This window comes from Chelonus insularis, unplaced genomic scaffold (genome assembly GCF_013357705.1).
Source record: "Chelonus insularis isolate UGA/USDA-ARS -01 unplaced genomic scaffold, ASM1335770v1 contig_144_pilon, whole genome shotgun sequence".
NCBI lineage: Eukaryota > Metazoa > Arthropoda > Insecta > Hymenoptera > Braconidae > Chelonus > Chelonus insularis.
In genome coordinates this window covers 460,787-475,695 of record NW_023276385.1, presented here as the reverse complement: position 1 = coordinate 475,695, position 14,909 = coordinate 460,787, and the positions used below count along the sequence as shown (strand labels likewise).

Below are 14,909 nucleotides of genomic sequence, written 5' to 3'. Positions count from 1 at the left end.
TTTATTTAATAATAAAGATCAATTAAATTTATTAAACACTTGTGATTATTAGTAATTGATGTTACTCAAGAAATCATTTAATTCATTTAAGTGTTCATTAAAAGAAAACGAAGTGATAATAAGTTAAATATTTATTACTATTTGATCATTTCATTAAAACTCAGCAACAAATAAATATGATGATCAATTATAAACTTAATCCTTTTCTCAGAGTATACACTTGATATCAAGTCATCTTTCACACAGTCTCAATACCTGTTCTTCTATAAACATACTACAATTTTAATGTGTGCTCCGTCTTCAATTCCCAATTAACTAACATCTCGATCCTTCATATAACTATCGATAATGATCCGATGGCTATCTCTATGTTTGTCCTCGAGACATACGAGGTACTTTACGTCGACTACATAGAATCTACTGTACCAAATGTCATGGAAGAGAACCTGGTCAGAAGAGATAAATCAGATTATTTTACGGAGAAATGATAGAATTTCGAGTGAATAATGTCATTGTTTTCTTTATTTTTTTTTTTATCTCATTTACTAAAATGAACTATTCATTTTATAATAGTTTCAAGTTTTTTTTGTTACCTCTTAGACCCTTCTAAAATAAATAAATCATTAACACATAACATTTTTGGTTAGAAATAAAGGACAGTCAGATACTCGAAAAGTCCTCTTGAGAATGAAAGTCTGTCATGTCTGAGTAATACTTGTTTAAGCAAACAAACAATAAATCAAAAAATTTGCACAGTCAGTAAAAAAATTTACAAATGATTTAATGGCTTAGTTGCGGTATCTACTTGAGGGTGTCACGAACTAGGCAACCACATCCGGATATGTCGGCGCCAAATAGAGTGTCGCCGTCGCGTCGAGCACACGTACGAAAGAACCAACGAAGAAGAAGAAGAAGCTGAATACATAGACTGCATCAGCGGTAATCGAAAACATGAGGGTCGAAGGATCGATTGGCGTTTAATTAGTTCACGTAATGAAAGCGACGGGATCTCGACTCTTGGGCTACCCTATAGAAAAGACAGACGAGGAACCTGCTGAAGTGAGAGAAAGACCAAGTGAGAAGGCCAACGATACATTTGAAAAAGAGAGAAACGTGAACTGAACGGGCGACAAGGAGAACAGTCAAACGCGTCTAATTAACTTTCCGATTTGAAATCGACCGTAGAGCTGATACGATCACAGCGTTCTCCAAGACTGACGCCAAAGCTTTCTCCCTTACTGCTGATGCTATTGCTGCTACTGAGCTCTCCCAAGCAGCATTAAGATCGGGGGTCAGCCGAATTAATTATCCGACACTCGTACCAACCGATCTTCCTTCTGTCTCTCGTGCCCCACGCGCGTCTTACGCTCTTCTCGCGTGCTATGTCATCCAGTAAATCTTCAATTATTCTCTCTTAAATGTTTTTGAAAATAAATGGTTCTTTTTCCTCATTTAAAATGAAATCTATTGAAAGATCTTTACTAATTCTACAAGAATTTTAATTTTGCTTTACATCTAGAAACACCTTAAAATATTTCTCTTCAAGGGGCTATAAATCTTTTAATTTTCCCCATATCGAATTATGTAAATCAAAAAAGCTTTTCTTTCACTTAGGAAAATGAAATCTAACCGTATTTTTCAGAATAATAGTATTCTTCAAAATGATTGTCAATGACATTGATCCATAGGCAATGTATTTAATATTTTTCTTGCTTTTTAAAATTTTTTTTCTACAATACAATAACAAATAGAGTTCATTATTCTTTAGATTAGATATGTATTGAATTGAAAGGTTGAATTTTGTCACAATGTAAACTTCGGTCTTAAAGTCTTTAAGCTAAAGGAACGACAAATAATCAGTTTGACAAAGCGTTGATGGACATTCTGTATTGATCAAAATATATATCTGAAGTATAAAGCCACGTGTATGTCGCTCAAAATTCTGATCTCGATGTCAGTTAGGCTGAGACTACAATAGAGAGCGACATCAAGAATAGGAAAGCAGAGAAAAGAAGAAATGAGAAGAGACATGCTTGAGGGGTCGTCGTTTATAACTGTGAGTTGGACGAAATAATCCGATTATCCCATCCATGACGCAATCAGCATCTCTCTTTCTCTCTTTATCTGCTGTTTATTCACGTCTTTTTCTCGTTTAAAAAAGTTTACGCACTGCTGAACATACTGGAATACTCGTAAAGGATCTCAGGACATCGAGGGTTAACTTGCTTCGAAAAATAATTGGAACGTTCTAATTTAAGATTAAAAAAATTCCCTTCTTGATCTAATATAAAAAAATTCATCCTATAAAAAAATGTTTATAATCACGTTCTTTTCGCATTCTAAGTCGGTTCCTCTGATCCACAAAATCTCATCCGGGACGATCCACATGATGGCTCGATGACGGGAGCACAATAAAGAGACGGCGAGATGGTGAAGGAAAAGAAGCTAGGGAGGCGCCCTTTCTCTTCATATATGCGTGCTCATGTCATAATGCCATTGGGATATTCAACCAACACATATTTATTAATTTTATATGTACTTCATAACACTCGTATAAATGTATAGAAAACTAGTAGTTGTCTCAAGAATTCGACCCTCACCTGCCACTTCAGGAGCTTCATATCGAGGTTTCACTCACCGCGACTCTTTCGTTCAGACCAAACCCCTTCAACATGTACCACGGATATTTTTGTCTCATGATCAAAAGAGGGATCAGTTTAACCGTTGAAAAATATGACAAAGTGAAATTTGAGTAACCACACCTACATTAGAAAAAATACAACCTAATTTCCTTCTTTGCAACTACTCCCCCATGTGTTATTGATCTTCTCAACAACCAGAAAAATTGTCCAAAAAAATTCATGGCTAATTTTAACATGATTTAATCTTTATTTTTTAGCGAGTTGTTGTGGAGTTGGTGTTGAAGATCCAAATCCACAAGAACCAGTTGGATCTGGAGTTGTTGGAGTTGCTGGAGGAGTTTCTGTAATTCCCGAACGACCGCCGTTAGAGCTTGATAAATTACCACCGTATCATGATTGTACACCAGCTCCTGGTAAGTTTTATATAATTAAAATACATTGATAACATGTTGATTCTCATGAAAACTTTTATTATGAACCATTTTAGTTCATATTTTTTGTTACTCCACTTGACTTCTCATTAACACTTTTCAATTATTTTTTTTCTCCATTACTTTATAATCTTCCACTTTATGATATTTCTTAAAAATTGTTTCAAAATATTTTAACAATCTAACACGTTAATAATCGTTGTAAAGCATGCTATTTATATTATTCAGGTCACAACGTTTGGTCTTGGCTTGGATCAAGAAGAGGTGGTGGTACTGCGGGGGTAGTTGCAACCCCCTTAAGTCTTCCACCGCATCGCTGTGCCATGAATCTTCCTGTAGAAAATCATTACACCCACATGCAAACAGACGAAGCGTTGTATGCAGAACTGGATTCTCAAACTGCAAGTTATGCTAGTGATCTTCAGTTACAATTGAGAGGCAGTTCAACTTATGGTGGGCGAGCGACTACTCCCGGTGATGAAGAAGAAGAAGAGGATGAATATCACGAACTTGATGCAGCCAGATTACATCGGAGGTATAGTGAAGATAGTCAGAGTGGGGCGATAAAAGAGAGGAGAAATAATCAAAGGTAACTATTCTTCATTCTAACAATTCTGGGTATTTTTTAATGATACATGTACTTTATATGAACGTGCAATTAATCATGGTATAATATTATTGTTGTAGGCTGCAAGAACCTGACTACGAAATGTATGAGAATGGGCCCACGACACCATTATCATTGAGCCGTCACCAAAACCATCAAAATCATCATCATCATCACCATCATCTTCAAGGATTAAGAAATAGCTCGGCAAGTGATGTAAACCCGTCTTACCAGAATACAGGTTACACGGGAAGTGATGTAGAACTTGATGGCCAGTTTCTTAGTAGTGCACCTAGTAGTGCGTATTACAGTGACTTGAGTTCAAACTCGGCAAATCAACAACATTCTTCAGGAGTAACGTTACCTCCTAACACACACAGTACAATATCATCATGTCACCAGGTGAATCAAGAACCACCACAATACCGGTTGGCAGCTATAAATGAAACGACAACTCCGTCCGATTACATTTGATTACATTCTCAACAGTGAGAATTTCACAAGGCTAGTTGAATGATTCTGGTGACATTAATGACTACCAGTGGAAGCTATTCACGCCAGATAGAGATCTGAAGATGAAAGAGAAAAGCAGGCTGTGGGAGACGCTTGTTAGACAAGTACTGTCTCAAACCAGTCCTCAAATCGTCAAGAGTACGACTTGAAGACTAGTCTAAATGATCATTTCTTATGGTTATACTTATTTAGAGAACGAAATAAAATAGTGGGAAAAATTTCAGCCACGACACCTTCTGTACTTGTTAATGTCGACTTAAATTTTCAAAAGGCTATTTCGAATGTTACGCATCAACGAACACTCATTCGAACCTAATAGACACATAATATCGCCACCTTTGGTAATAATATACTCGAAGGAACGACAGTGTAACAGTGCCCGGACGCTCCAGCCTTCTTGAGTCAAGTGGAACACAATCGACGTGCCGCTATACTTTTGTAATCTACCATCTAATCGTTCGAAAATCTCATCGACTCTTTCCATTCACCCACATCCATACATCTGACCTTTTTTAATTCAACGATCGCCACTTTTCAGGGTCGATATCAAGTTTTATATTTGCTTCAACCGGTCGACCAGAGAATTAAGAGTAATTTTAAGCAACTCTTTTTTTTCAACTTTTTTGTTTCTTTTCTTTCTTTATCTCTTTACAAAGAGAAAGAGCGCCAAGAGCTAAAGGGCCTAACCGAATTTCAAAGTACGAATGCACAGTAGATGAAGTTATTTCGTGGAACAGGTGTTTCGTAATTCAACGTTTGTGCCCGTGAGGAACATGTCTTCTCTTATTCCTTTCTCTCTTCTGTTTTTTCATTCGTGTATAGTATAGTCTTTATTCAATGCTTGTACGAATCTTAAAAATCTTTTCGTGGTGCACGCAACAAAAGTAATAATACCAATATAAAATGCCGATTATTTCAATTTTTCGTTTTAATTTGAAAATAAAAAAAACTAACAGAAAAAAACGCCACGAAAATATGGCAATTTATATTTATATTCTTATTTGATCTTTATCAGTTTAAGTTTAAAAAATGGTTCAATTTAAAAGTTTTGTAGCGTACTTAAATGCTTAATGGTACTGAGATGAGTTCAAAAAAGAATATACTGGTAAAAAAAGTAGTTGGTTCCGGTAACTCCCTCCGGACATCATTAATGATCTTAAGTATCCATGCTAGTAAGTCTTAGATGCACCACATAGTTAGTTGAACAACAGTTGACTATGAGTATAAACGCACACACATTGAATGAACGACTATACTTACACGCAATTTAATTTATTAGCGGTTGAAGAAGTCTCGGTACGACATACTCCGGGTGTACACTGTTACTCTGATGGGTGTTTGTGTTGAGCTTGCGAGTGTGCGAATGCCGATATGGTGAACAGCAAGGGAACGTACGGGATTGCCAAGCGCAACAGATGCAACAATGCTTGGTACCTTGCAGCCACGCAGTAATTAATTGTGCCCTCGCGGTCACAATGCGGAGAAAGAGATGAAGGAAAGAGGAAGGAGGTAAAGGTGGAGAAGAGAGGGCGGTGGCTTTCTGAGCTACATTATTTTGCCGAAAAAAATCCCACGAGTTTCTCTACCCTCTACCTATATCTCTTTTACTTGTCTTGTTGATTTTTTATTTTCTTTTACTTTCGACGCGTACTATAAGCACAGAGCTTATCGACCACAGAGGTATTCCGTGACACAGCAGCTTATCGGATTTTCAGATGTCTAATTAGAGATATCGGATATGTGAGAATCAGCAACACTTCTTAGGCTGTTCCCAGAGATAAGTATTTTCGTAGTTAATGATTGCAAAAAATGCAAATAATAAACTTTTAGTGTATTTTAATAGTCTGAAGATGTGTATAAAATTCTGTGGATATAAATTTAATTAATAAGTTAATTTAATAGGTGTAAATTGTGAAAGAAAAGTCAAATATCTTGAATATCAAAGTATAATAATTAAAAAAACGGATAATCTAAATGTCCTGTATGTACTACAATGTGTATATTTTTGTTCAGTCTAAATTAATATAATTTATATTATGTGAGTTGTTGAGTAAATGTTGTAAAGTAAAGTACATATGATGAATGTGGTGTCTATATATAATTATAATTTAAAATGATTCATATCGTTGTTAATAAAACAAGTTGCAAAAATATTTAACTTAAAGATTTGCGAAAATTGGAAGAGCCACAAATTGAGATTCTCCAAAGATTTTCAAGAGGAAAGGCATAATGGACTCACCATAAAGAAGGTGGTACGATCTCCCTAGTGTTTTGCTACATTCAGCCTCACATATCCCGCCCTTAGCCTCTTTGCGTTTTGTGCCAGGGTATATAAATTATACATGTAAATATACGGGCGGCCAAAGCGAGAGATCGAACTGTAAGATATCAAGATATGTGGTGGCGACCCCCGTATACCTTTATTCCTTTTCTTCATTGTTCTTTTTTACATTTTGTTTTTTCTTTCGTTAAACTCACGCATCAGTGTTGTAACAATTTTTAAAGCTATTAAAATATATTAACCCTCCAAGCGGCTCTATAGTCTTTCATAATATTTTACAGTGCGTTTGATTTTTATCAGCTTACAATGTCCAGTAAATCTTTTATTCCAAAAAATCTAATCATGTACAAAGTAGGGATGTGAAAAACTTGTACATATTTTATGTATTATTTTCTAAAGTAAAATAATTTGTGTGTATATGTGTTAAAAATAACTGTACTTGTATGTATGCACGGATGAATGAAAGGAAGAATAGAATAGTTTTATCAAAGAAAGTAGTCATTAAATTAGTGGCTGTATAGAACTTTTTATGTACACAAATATCAGAGCTTTTTTTGGCAAAAGTCAATATTTTTATTACAAAAAGTGCAAGCCTCAAAATAATTTTATGATTTTTAAACGTACTGTTGTCTATTTAAATCGAACAAAAATTTATAATAAACAATATAATTTATATTTAATATCAACAATATAACTGCAATTACGTAAACTTTTAAAATAAAATGAACTGATAGCAGTGTATAATGCCATAAAAAAATAAATACACAGTAAGCTATAAGAAGCAAAGATTCACTAAAAGTAGAGTATGTTTATGATCCATAAATGTGAAGACATTACATAGATATTTTTATGTTTTATGTAATTACTTTCGATATTTAAACACATTTTTTGTTTTATGTAAATGAGTTTGAAAAAAAAGAAAAAAGTATCTGTACATACAATAAAATATAATTTCTCACAACAAATTAAACCATTGTTCTTTCACTTGATAAATTAAATATTCCTTTAACTCTAATATTAATTAATATCTTGATAATTAAATACAATCAAATAAATATATGCACACACTCGAGAAAACTTACAATATAATCATTTTTTTTATGATTATTTGATTCTTTATTTATGTAAGTGTTAAGAAAAAAAACATAAGCGCACATTTAAGACAAATGATTTGATAGAAAAAAAACAAATGTATATGTATAACTTATTGTTTACATTTTAAGATTACTTTCAAAATATATTATCAATGATTCATTGATCTTAAAATAAAACAATAAAAAAAGTGAATAGGATATAATAAAGAAATAATTGTACAATGTAAAATGAGTTATTTACATTAGATATGCAGAATATGATTGAATAATGCTAAATTTGAGAAGAGGATGAATATTGTAAAACATTGAATTCTAAAGCTCTACACCACATTTTTTAGTGCGAAAATAATTTAGCACATTAATTGGCGTAAAAAAAAATATAAATGTTATTTATAATCTAATTTTTCTTGCTCGACACACTTCATATAATCAACGATAAATTCAGTCATTCCAATTGTATTTACGTTACCATTATCATAAATATAATTTCTTTTACAGCTATATTATTTATTCAAAAAAAACTATTTGATCATTTTCGGCCTCTTATTTTAATCCGAGCAAATATACTGTTTATCTTCATTTATTTATTTATTTTAAAAAATTTTTTTTTCAGTATAGATAACTTTATTATTGTTTTCTACATAAATAATTAATTTAGTCTTAATTCTTATTACTTTTTCTTTCGTTAAATTAAATTGTTCTATATTTTTTCAACTTCCCAGTTTTTGTTTGTAATTAGTAATGTAAGCTCAATTGATTGATTAAATGATCATGTATAGCATAATTGCAAAGTAAATGCAAGATAAGAATATTTGACAATGATTTTAGCTTACATTCATTAAGCTTTCGAAATAATAGAATGACATAATTTTGTATGATGTTTTTATGGTTAATTATAGTGTTTTCGATAATATGAATTATTTAAAAACATTTACATTTCAAAGTATGTACGTGAATGAGTAGAGAAACTATGTAGCAGTTAAATCTTTTTCGTTTCCATTTATACAAAATTTAAAGATAAATCGATAAATATAGATGTGAACTTGTGCTCACAATTTTAGTCTCAGACCAGACACCAAAAATATCTGTATTTTTTATTGATTATATTTGTCCCGTTTATTTTAGTAAAATTACTACCTAGAACATCAGCTCTCCACTAGCTGATTGTCATGCATTTCGCTGTTCGATCATTTATGATCCACATAAATTTTAAGTGCTCGTTCTCTACGTCGATGATCTGATGCAGGAACCCGATGTGTATGATCTGATGTGGGAGCTCGATGTGTATTATCTGGTGTAGGAACCCGACCTACTCCCATATTCCTTATTCTTGTTCCAAGATGATTGGAATTAATGTAAAGTCTCTTGTAGCTTCTTTGAGAAAATTTTTTTTCTCCATTTGAAGAATCACCTTTAAATCTGTTATAAAAAAATTCATGAAATTATTTAAATAAAAAACTTGTTTCTTTATGAAATAACAACTAAAAATTATTGTATTAATACAAACCTGTACATTATGACAACACCATCTTCAAATGCTATTGGCCAAACATCATCTGTTGCTGGAGTCCATTTTTCTGTTGGATCATAATCAGTGCATAAGTCTATTACCCATGCACCTTTTTTCACTTCTATTTCTTCTATTGGAGCATTTGCAATTTCAGCAATCTAAAAAAATGGTCCTAATTACTTCAAGTACTAATATTTTTATGTAAATAGCTAAAGGAAATTTTTAATTTATTTTATTACCTTCTCTCTAAGTTCTTCAATCACAGGTGGAGAATTAATTATAATTTCTTGGAAGGGACCATCTTCTTGGAACAGCCTAATTGCAATGATAATTTTTTTTGGACTCATTACTTCTGCAGTTTCATTTTCTTGAATAATTAATTCATCATAAGGTTCAATATTACATTCTTTAATTTTCTGTTTATCGTGCAATACTATCCATGGTTCATCTTCTTTGACTTTCCTCAAAAGACAACTTTTATAAGGTATTTTAATACCGTGATTTTTTTCAAATTCTGTCAAAATTTGTGCCTTTACTTCTGCAACAGTATCATTTGTTGAAATTACCCAATCACAAACATACCCCTTAGTCATTAAGCATCTTGTTGAATCTAAGCCAAATCGGAAAAAGCGAACTTTAAATTCATTGTCTCGCAGTACTCGACCAAGTTTGACAACAAGTTTTTCTCCATCTTTAATAGTTTTTAAAATTTGTTTTAATTCACTATAGATGCTATCGCTATCTCGGTCAATACTGAAATACTCTGCCGGAACTTTAACAAATGGTTCCAAATATTTCTTTAATAATTGCATATTTATACGAGTATCAACAAATATTTGAATATAATTCGGTGCATCTGGTATACTTCTGGCTTGAAAAAAGTATTCTTCATTGATATCAATACTCCACATTTTCGAATTTAAATCAACAAATTTATTAATGACATAGGCCAAACAATAATCATCATCCTCAGAAGCATTACCAACTAACGTTTTATCACTATCACTGAGACTACTGTCTTCACTATTACTTTGTTCTTGACATTCTTCACTTTCAGTTGGTCCATTATTTGAAACGGATGAAAGATCTTCAGTAGATCTTATTGGTATTCCATCAACAATATCATGTGATTTTTCCGCTTTTATTGTCGATTCGCCATTAACATAAGTTTCTGGAGCCTCAGTAACTGTAAAGTTATTTTCTTCTTGTTGTTCTTTAAGTTTATTTTCTAATGAAGGTATATTTAATTCATCCAATATTTCACTTTTTACTTCCGGTAATTGCACATTTAACATAACAACATTTTCAAAAATATCTACTAATTGTTTGAGCGTTGATTCATTGAATGATTTAGAGTTATTGATGTCAATTTTAGTCGCAACAAAAACTTTGCATCCACTAGTGAAACCTAGCTTATCAAGTTTGTCATAATCATGTTCTAATAATTGTACTTCTGATGTACTTTTTAAAACTACCACCTGCATTTGCCAAAGAGATATACTTAAATGTTCACTAAGTACTTTTTTGTATTCTGAAACTGTAAGAAATGGATCAACACGAATATTTATCGGCCCATCTTCAATTTTTTTGGTTGCTACATTTATAAGGAAGACTTTAGTAGTAATTTCAGAAGGAAGATATACTTTAAATTTTTCATCCTTTCTCTTAATTTCTAACATAAAACTGTGAGAAGTGATACGCTTTTCTGAATTTGAATTACAAAAATGCCATAATAAGTCACTAAAACGACCGTCTTCAAATTTCTCTAAACTATAGGTAATGACATCATTATATGGACTGTAAACAACCAAACGACATTGATCAAGATCCACAACCCCATCAAGTTTAAACTGTTTATAAGCTTTTTCTGTGATTCCTGCCAATGTTTCATCAATTAATACAAGTATCAATGCTTTCGCTAATTTTTTTTCAATGGGATGATGGAAGAAAATTTTTAAACTATGAAGATTGGTATTCTTTTTCTTATTTTTTTTCTCTTGTTCTCTCATTTTTTTTAAGACTTCCTGTAGATGGGTTGGAAAATCTTCGATATTCATAGGTAAAGTGTTTCTCTCTGGATCAATTTGTCTATACATCAACATATAGGCATTTGTACTACTACTGTAAGCTCCATTGTAATACGCTCTACTGGGTCCACCACCATAGGTTTTTTGAATATCATCTCGAGTAATTGAGGTAACACTTTGGTCATTGAAGCATAACCATTTTTGTGTTTTAAAATCTTTAATGTAAGCATAGTAATGACCACCACTAGCACCACCACTGTGAATCATTATAGAAAATAATTCATACTGATATGGACCTGTACAATATTCATTATTAGTTTGATTGTGTTCATTCTCTGGGCTATGAGTGCTTGATGTTGATGGACAATGACTTACATCGATTCCATCATCATCATTTTGTTCGCTACTCGAATTTGTAGCTTCACTTGATGAAATTCCATTGTCACAAGGTAGACCATCATCTACATTATCATTATCGATTGTAGAATTTTCATCTACTTTGATTTCACTTGTGCTATCATCTTCTAATAATAGAGATTCTTGTTGATTATCTTTCGATTTGATAAATGAATTTAAATTCAAAATATCAGGAAATGTAACTTTATCATTGAGTTTAATTCTGTGAAAAGTGTTATAATCAAAATCAAATCTTTTGAGATGTAAAGTCAAAAGATAAGGAAATTTGGTGAATTTTAGTCCTTTATGAGCATTACATTTTTTATTACACGTTTCACAAAAATACTGATTGACGCCTTCAAGTGTTTCTGGTTGAACAAACGCACGAAGGGCCTCTTCAACACTATTATAAGCAACATTACTACCAAATGTTTTAACGGGTAGGGGTATATCCAAAAAAGTATCTTCTCGAGACTTTTCCATTTTACACTCCAAGCACTTGACATAATCAATCATTTTTCCTTCATACAAACGATTTATTAAGTCAGCTTGTTCAGTATATCTGAATTTTTGTTCGAGAGAATCGAGCATCACTCGACATAATTCTTGAATATCATGTTGTTGCCATGCTTCTGTAGAATCCCATCCAAAACTTTTTGTCAAAGCTGTTGTTTCAACAGCATTTTTCGTTGAAGTTTGAAGATTCAAAAAAAGTTTCTGCAATTGATATGGAATACTATTAGATTCATCTTTCTCTGAGCCTTCAACGTATTCCCAATTGTACAAAGCATTACGGAATTCAGGAGTCATATAAAGTGCTTGAAGAAGGCTATTCAGGTAACATGTCATTGCTTGGTTTACAAGCCCTACATAAGCATTATCTGGTTTTACTTCAGGCTCATAATTTTCAGTAGATTTCTTATATGAAAATGTGTATTCAAGTTCTTCATTTTCTTCTTCACTGTTTGATGAATGACCTAATAATAAGTTTTCTTTTTCTAAATAACACCTAGCACGACTTGGGTCTTTAATTTTAACGATTTCATCGAGATTTCCTTTTGTTATTCTTAAACGATAAACGTCAAACTTACTAAAATTAAAACCCATTTCTGCCATTGTACTGTGACCATCAGAGGTAGACATTTTGATGTAACCTGAGCTCAGCTCCAATGAATTTGGTTCATAGGGTAAATATTTATGCAAATCTGATATACTATTAAAAAGTTCACTAACTCTCGTTGTTTCTCTTACAAAAAAAGACATTGAAATTTTAGTTGGACTTACACAATATGAATTATCTAATTGAAGTTGAATCATATTTTCTACATAAGGTTCTTTCATATCATCACTATATTCATCTTTTTTTACACATTCTATATGAAATGTATCCAATGTAGTAAGATCTATGCCAATATTCTCAAGAGTTTGATTATGTTTATAATTCAAAGGAATCTTAACTTCCTTGTCAATTTGTATGAAAAGTTGAAAAGCTTCTAGAGGAGGATGATACTTGTCACAGCATGAGACAATATCTATTAGTTGACGTACGGTTACCTCAGTTCCAACTATTAAACCTTTTTTTCCTCCAAAAACAGTATCACTTTCCAAACTGCCATGTAGAATTTTTTTACCAGCAAGAATTATAATGATAGATGTAAAATAGTCGGACTCAAAAGATGATCGTTTACGATTATAATAGTCTATAGAAACTATGGAAATCAAATAATTTTTTTGTTATCTACAATTACTGTAATTAAAATTAACATAAATAAATGTAAAAAAACTCACCAAATACTGGCTTAAATCCATCGCTCTCTTTAGTAGTATTACATATTGGCAAATCATGGGCAGCATCGCCAACAACTTCGTCAGCTACTACCACCATTGTCTACACAATTTAAAAAAAAAAACTATTAAAAATAAATAATTTCATATATTCCTAATCTTTACTTAATATTCGTATTATATATATATTTATATATATATATATGTATATATCACTTATTTATTAGTTATTACTTAACAACAAAAGTAATTAAAGTTCTTTACTAGTTTATTAAAAATTTATCAAATTTTTCTACAAAAATGAATCAGTCATTTTTAGATAAATGAAACTTGGCACTGAGCCATAATAAGAGTAGAAAATAAAAGTAAGATCTATAACCCAGAGGAAGAAGCCTAAAACTTCTTTCGGTACCGGACTACTTGGATATATTGTAAGAATATAAAGTCTGCTCTGTGCTAAAATTAGAATGTCTAAACCAAGACTTGGAAAATGTTTCTCTCTTTCTAATCTGAGATCATTTTCAGCTACTTTCTTACCCTTTTGAATTCTCATTTACCCAGTTTTCAATTTTAAATATTTATTTAAATTGAAAATCACAATTTTATACTTACGAAAACAGAAAAAATTTCCCTGTTTAATAAATATTGAGTCAAGGTGAAATCTTGATTTCAGTGATAAAATACATTGACATCTGTAAAATAAATTTAATTATTAGACAATTATCATTTAAAAATCAACTAAAAATTGAACATTACATGATTAAGACATAACTAAAAATTAGAACAAAATTTTAATTTAAAAAAAATCAAATTGCTCATTAATAAACTGGCTAAGTACATTAACTTTCGTATTAGAATAAAATAAAAGCAATTGAGTCATGCTTACGATTACTTAAAACAAAAGAAAAAAACATTATCTTATTGACACCTGTACAAGTTTCAAGGTCCAAGGACTGATTAAATAAACGAATTTTCATCTAAGCATAATAAATATAATCAGATTTTGTATTATTTATCAAAATGATGATAGATTAGCTGAGAAATAAACCAGCTGATGCACTCTTTTTTAATAATTGCAAAAGGCTAAGAATGTTTTGTACATATACCTTGGATTATTCTAAAGATGATGGTGTATTTATCGAAGATTAAAATAAATAGGATTATTTAAATATATGTGAGTGAACATTTTTAAACATTTTGTAACATTTAATGCTATTGAATGTTAAAAACGTTGAATACATGAAATGGCTGGAATCACAATCAGAGTGAATAGCAATTTATTAAAACTGTACACTAAATAATCATTCGACAATTCTATTCAAAGAATAGTGAAACTATATAAACTAGATATTAAAAAAGATATATCCTGTTTTTCTAACATTAACTACACACTTTTATAACCATAAATAAAAATATTTTTTTCTAACTTTATACGCAATACACTTGATGAAAAATATGAGCAGTAGACATTACTTAATTTTAAAACGATAGATGTCACTAGATTTAACAATTCTGAAGTTTGCTATGTTTAAAATAAAAACAAGTATGACAACTTAATCGACAAAAAAATCGAATAATTATTGTTATAAAATGATCTAATAATTAATTTGAAACAAAAAATAT

The 14,909-nt window shown here is 31.4% G+C and overlaps 2 protein-coding genes across 4 annotated transcripts in view; one reads left to right on the top strand and one right to left on the bottom strand.

Annotated features, from left to right (window-relative positions):
- Positions 1 to 7,427, top strand: part of LOC118075046 (uncharacterized) — a 36,093-nt gene extending 28,666 nt beyond the window's left edge. For both annotated transcript variants that reach the window (XM_035096644.1, XM_035096645.1), the window contains exons 5-7: positions 2,900 to 3,055; positions 3,302 to 3,662; positions 3,761 to 7,427. In XM_035096644.1, coding sequence (XP_034952535.1) covers positions 2,900 to 3,055; positions 3,302 to 3,662; positions 3,761 to 4,154 — 911 coding nt within the window. In that variant the 3' untranslated portion in view covers positions 4,155 to 7,427. The remainder of the gene's footprint in view (positions 1 to 2,899; positions 3,056 to 3,301; positions 3,663 to 3,760) is intronic.
- Positions 7,428 to 14,845, bottom strand: Usp47 (ubiquitin specific protease 47). 2 transcript variants are annotated; one of them, XM_035096641.1, is made up of 6 exons: positions 14,393 to 14,845; positions 13,899 to 13,978; positions 13,290 to 13,389; positions 9,318 to 13,210; positions 9,076 to 9,236; positions 7,428 to 8,987 (listed from the first exon to the last, which is right to left on the bottom strand). In XM_035096641.1, exons 3-6 carry the CDS (start codon positions 13,384 to 13,386, stop codon positions 8,756 to 8,758), a joined length of 4,383 nt encoding a protein of 1,460 aa, XP_034952532.1. In that variant the 5' UTR covers positions 13,387 to 13,389; positions 13,899 to 13,978; positions 14,393 to 14,845; the 3' UTR covers positions 7,428 to 8,755. The 2 variants fall into 2 exon arrangements, with proteins under 2 accessions (XP_034952532.1, XP_034952533.1); XM_035096642.1 differs by lacking the exon at positions 14,393 to 14,845 and adding an exon at positions 14,043 to 14,063.
- Positions 14,846 to 14,909: the final 64 nt, after the last annotated feature.

Excerpts from the sequence above, each read along its gene's own strand:
- Usp47 (XM_035096641.1), bottom strand. The coding sequence starts at position 13,386 with ATGGTGGTAGTAGCTGACGAAGTTGTTGGCGATGCTGCCCATGATTTG. Across the intron at positions 9,237-9,317 it reads TTGAAGAACTTAGAGAGAAG|ATTGCTGAAATTGCAAATGC; the intron begins GTAATAAAATAA and ends CCATTTTTTTAG. Across the intron at positions 8,988-9,075 it reads GGTGTTGTCATAATGTACAG|ATTTAAAGGTGATTCTTCAA; the intron begins GTTTGTATTAAT and ends TTTTTATAACAG.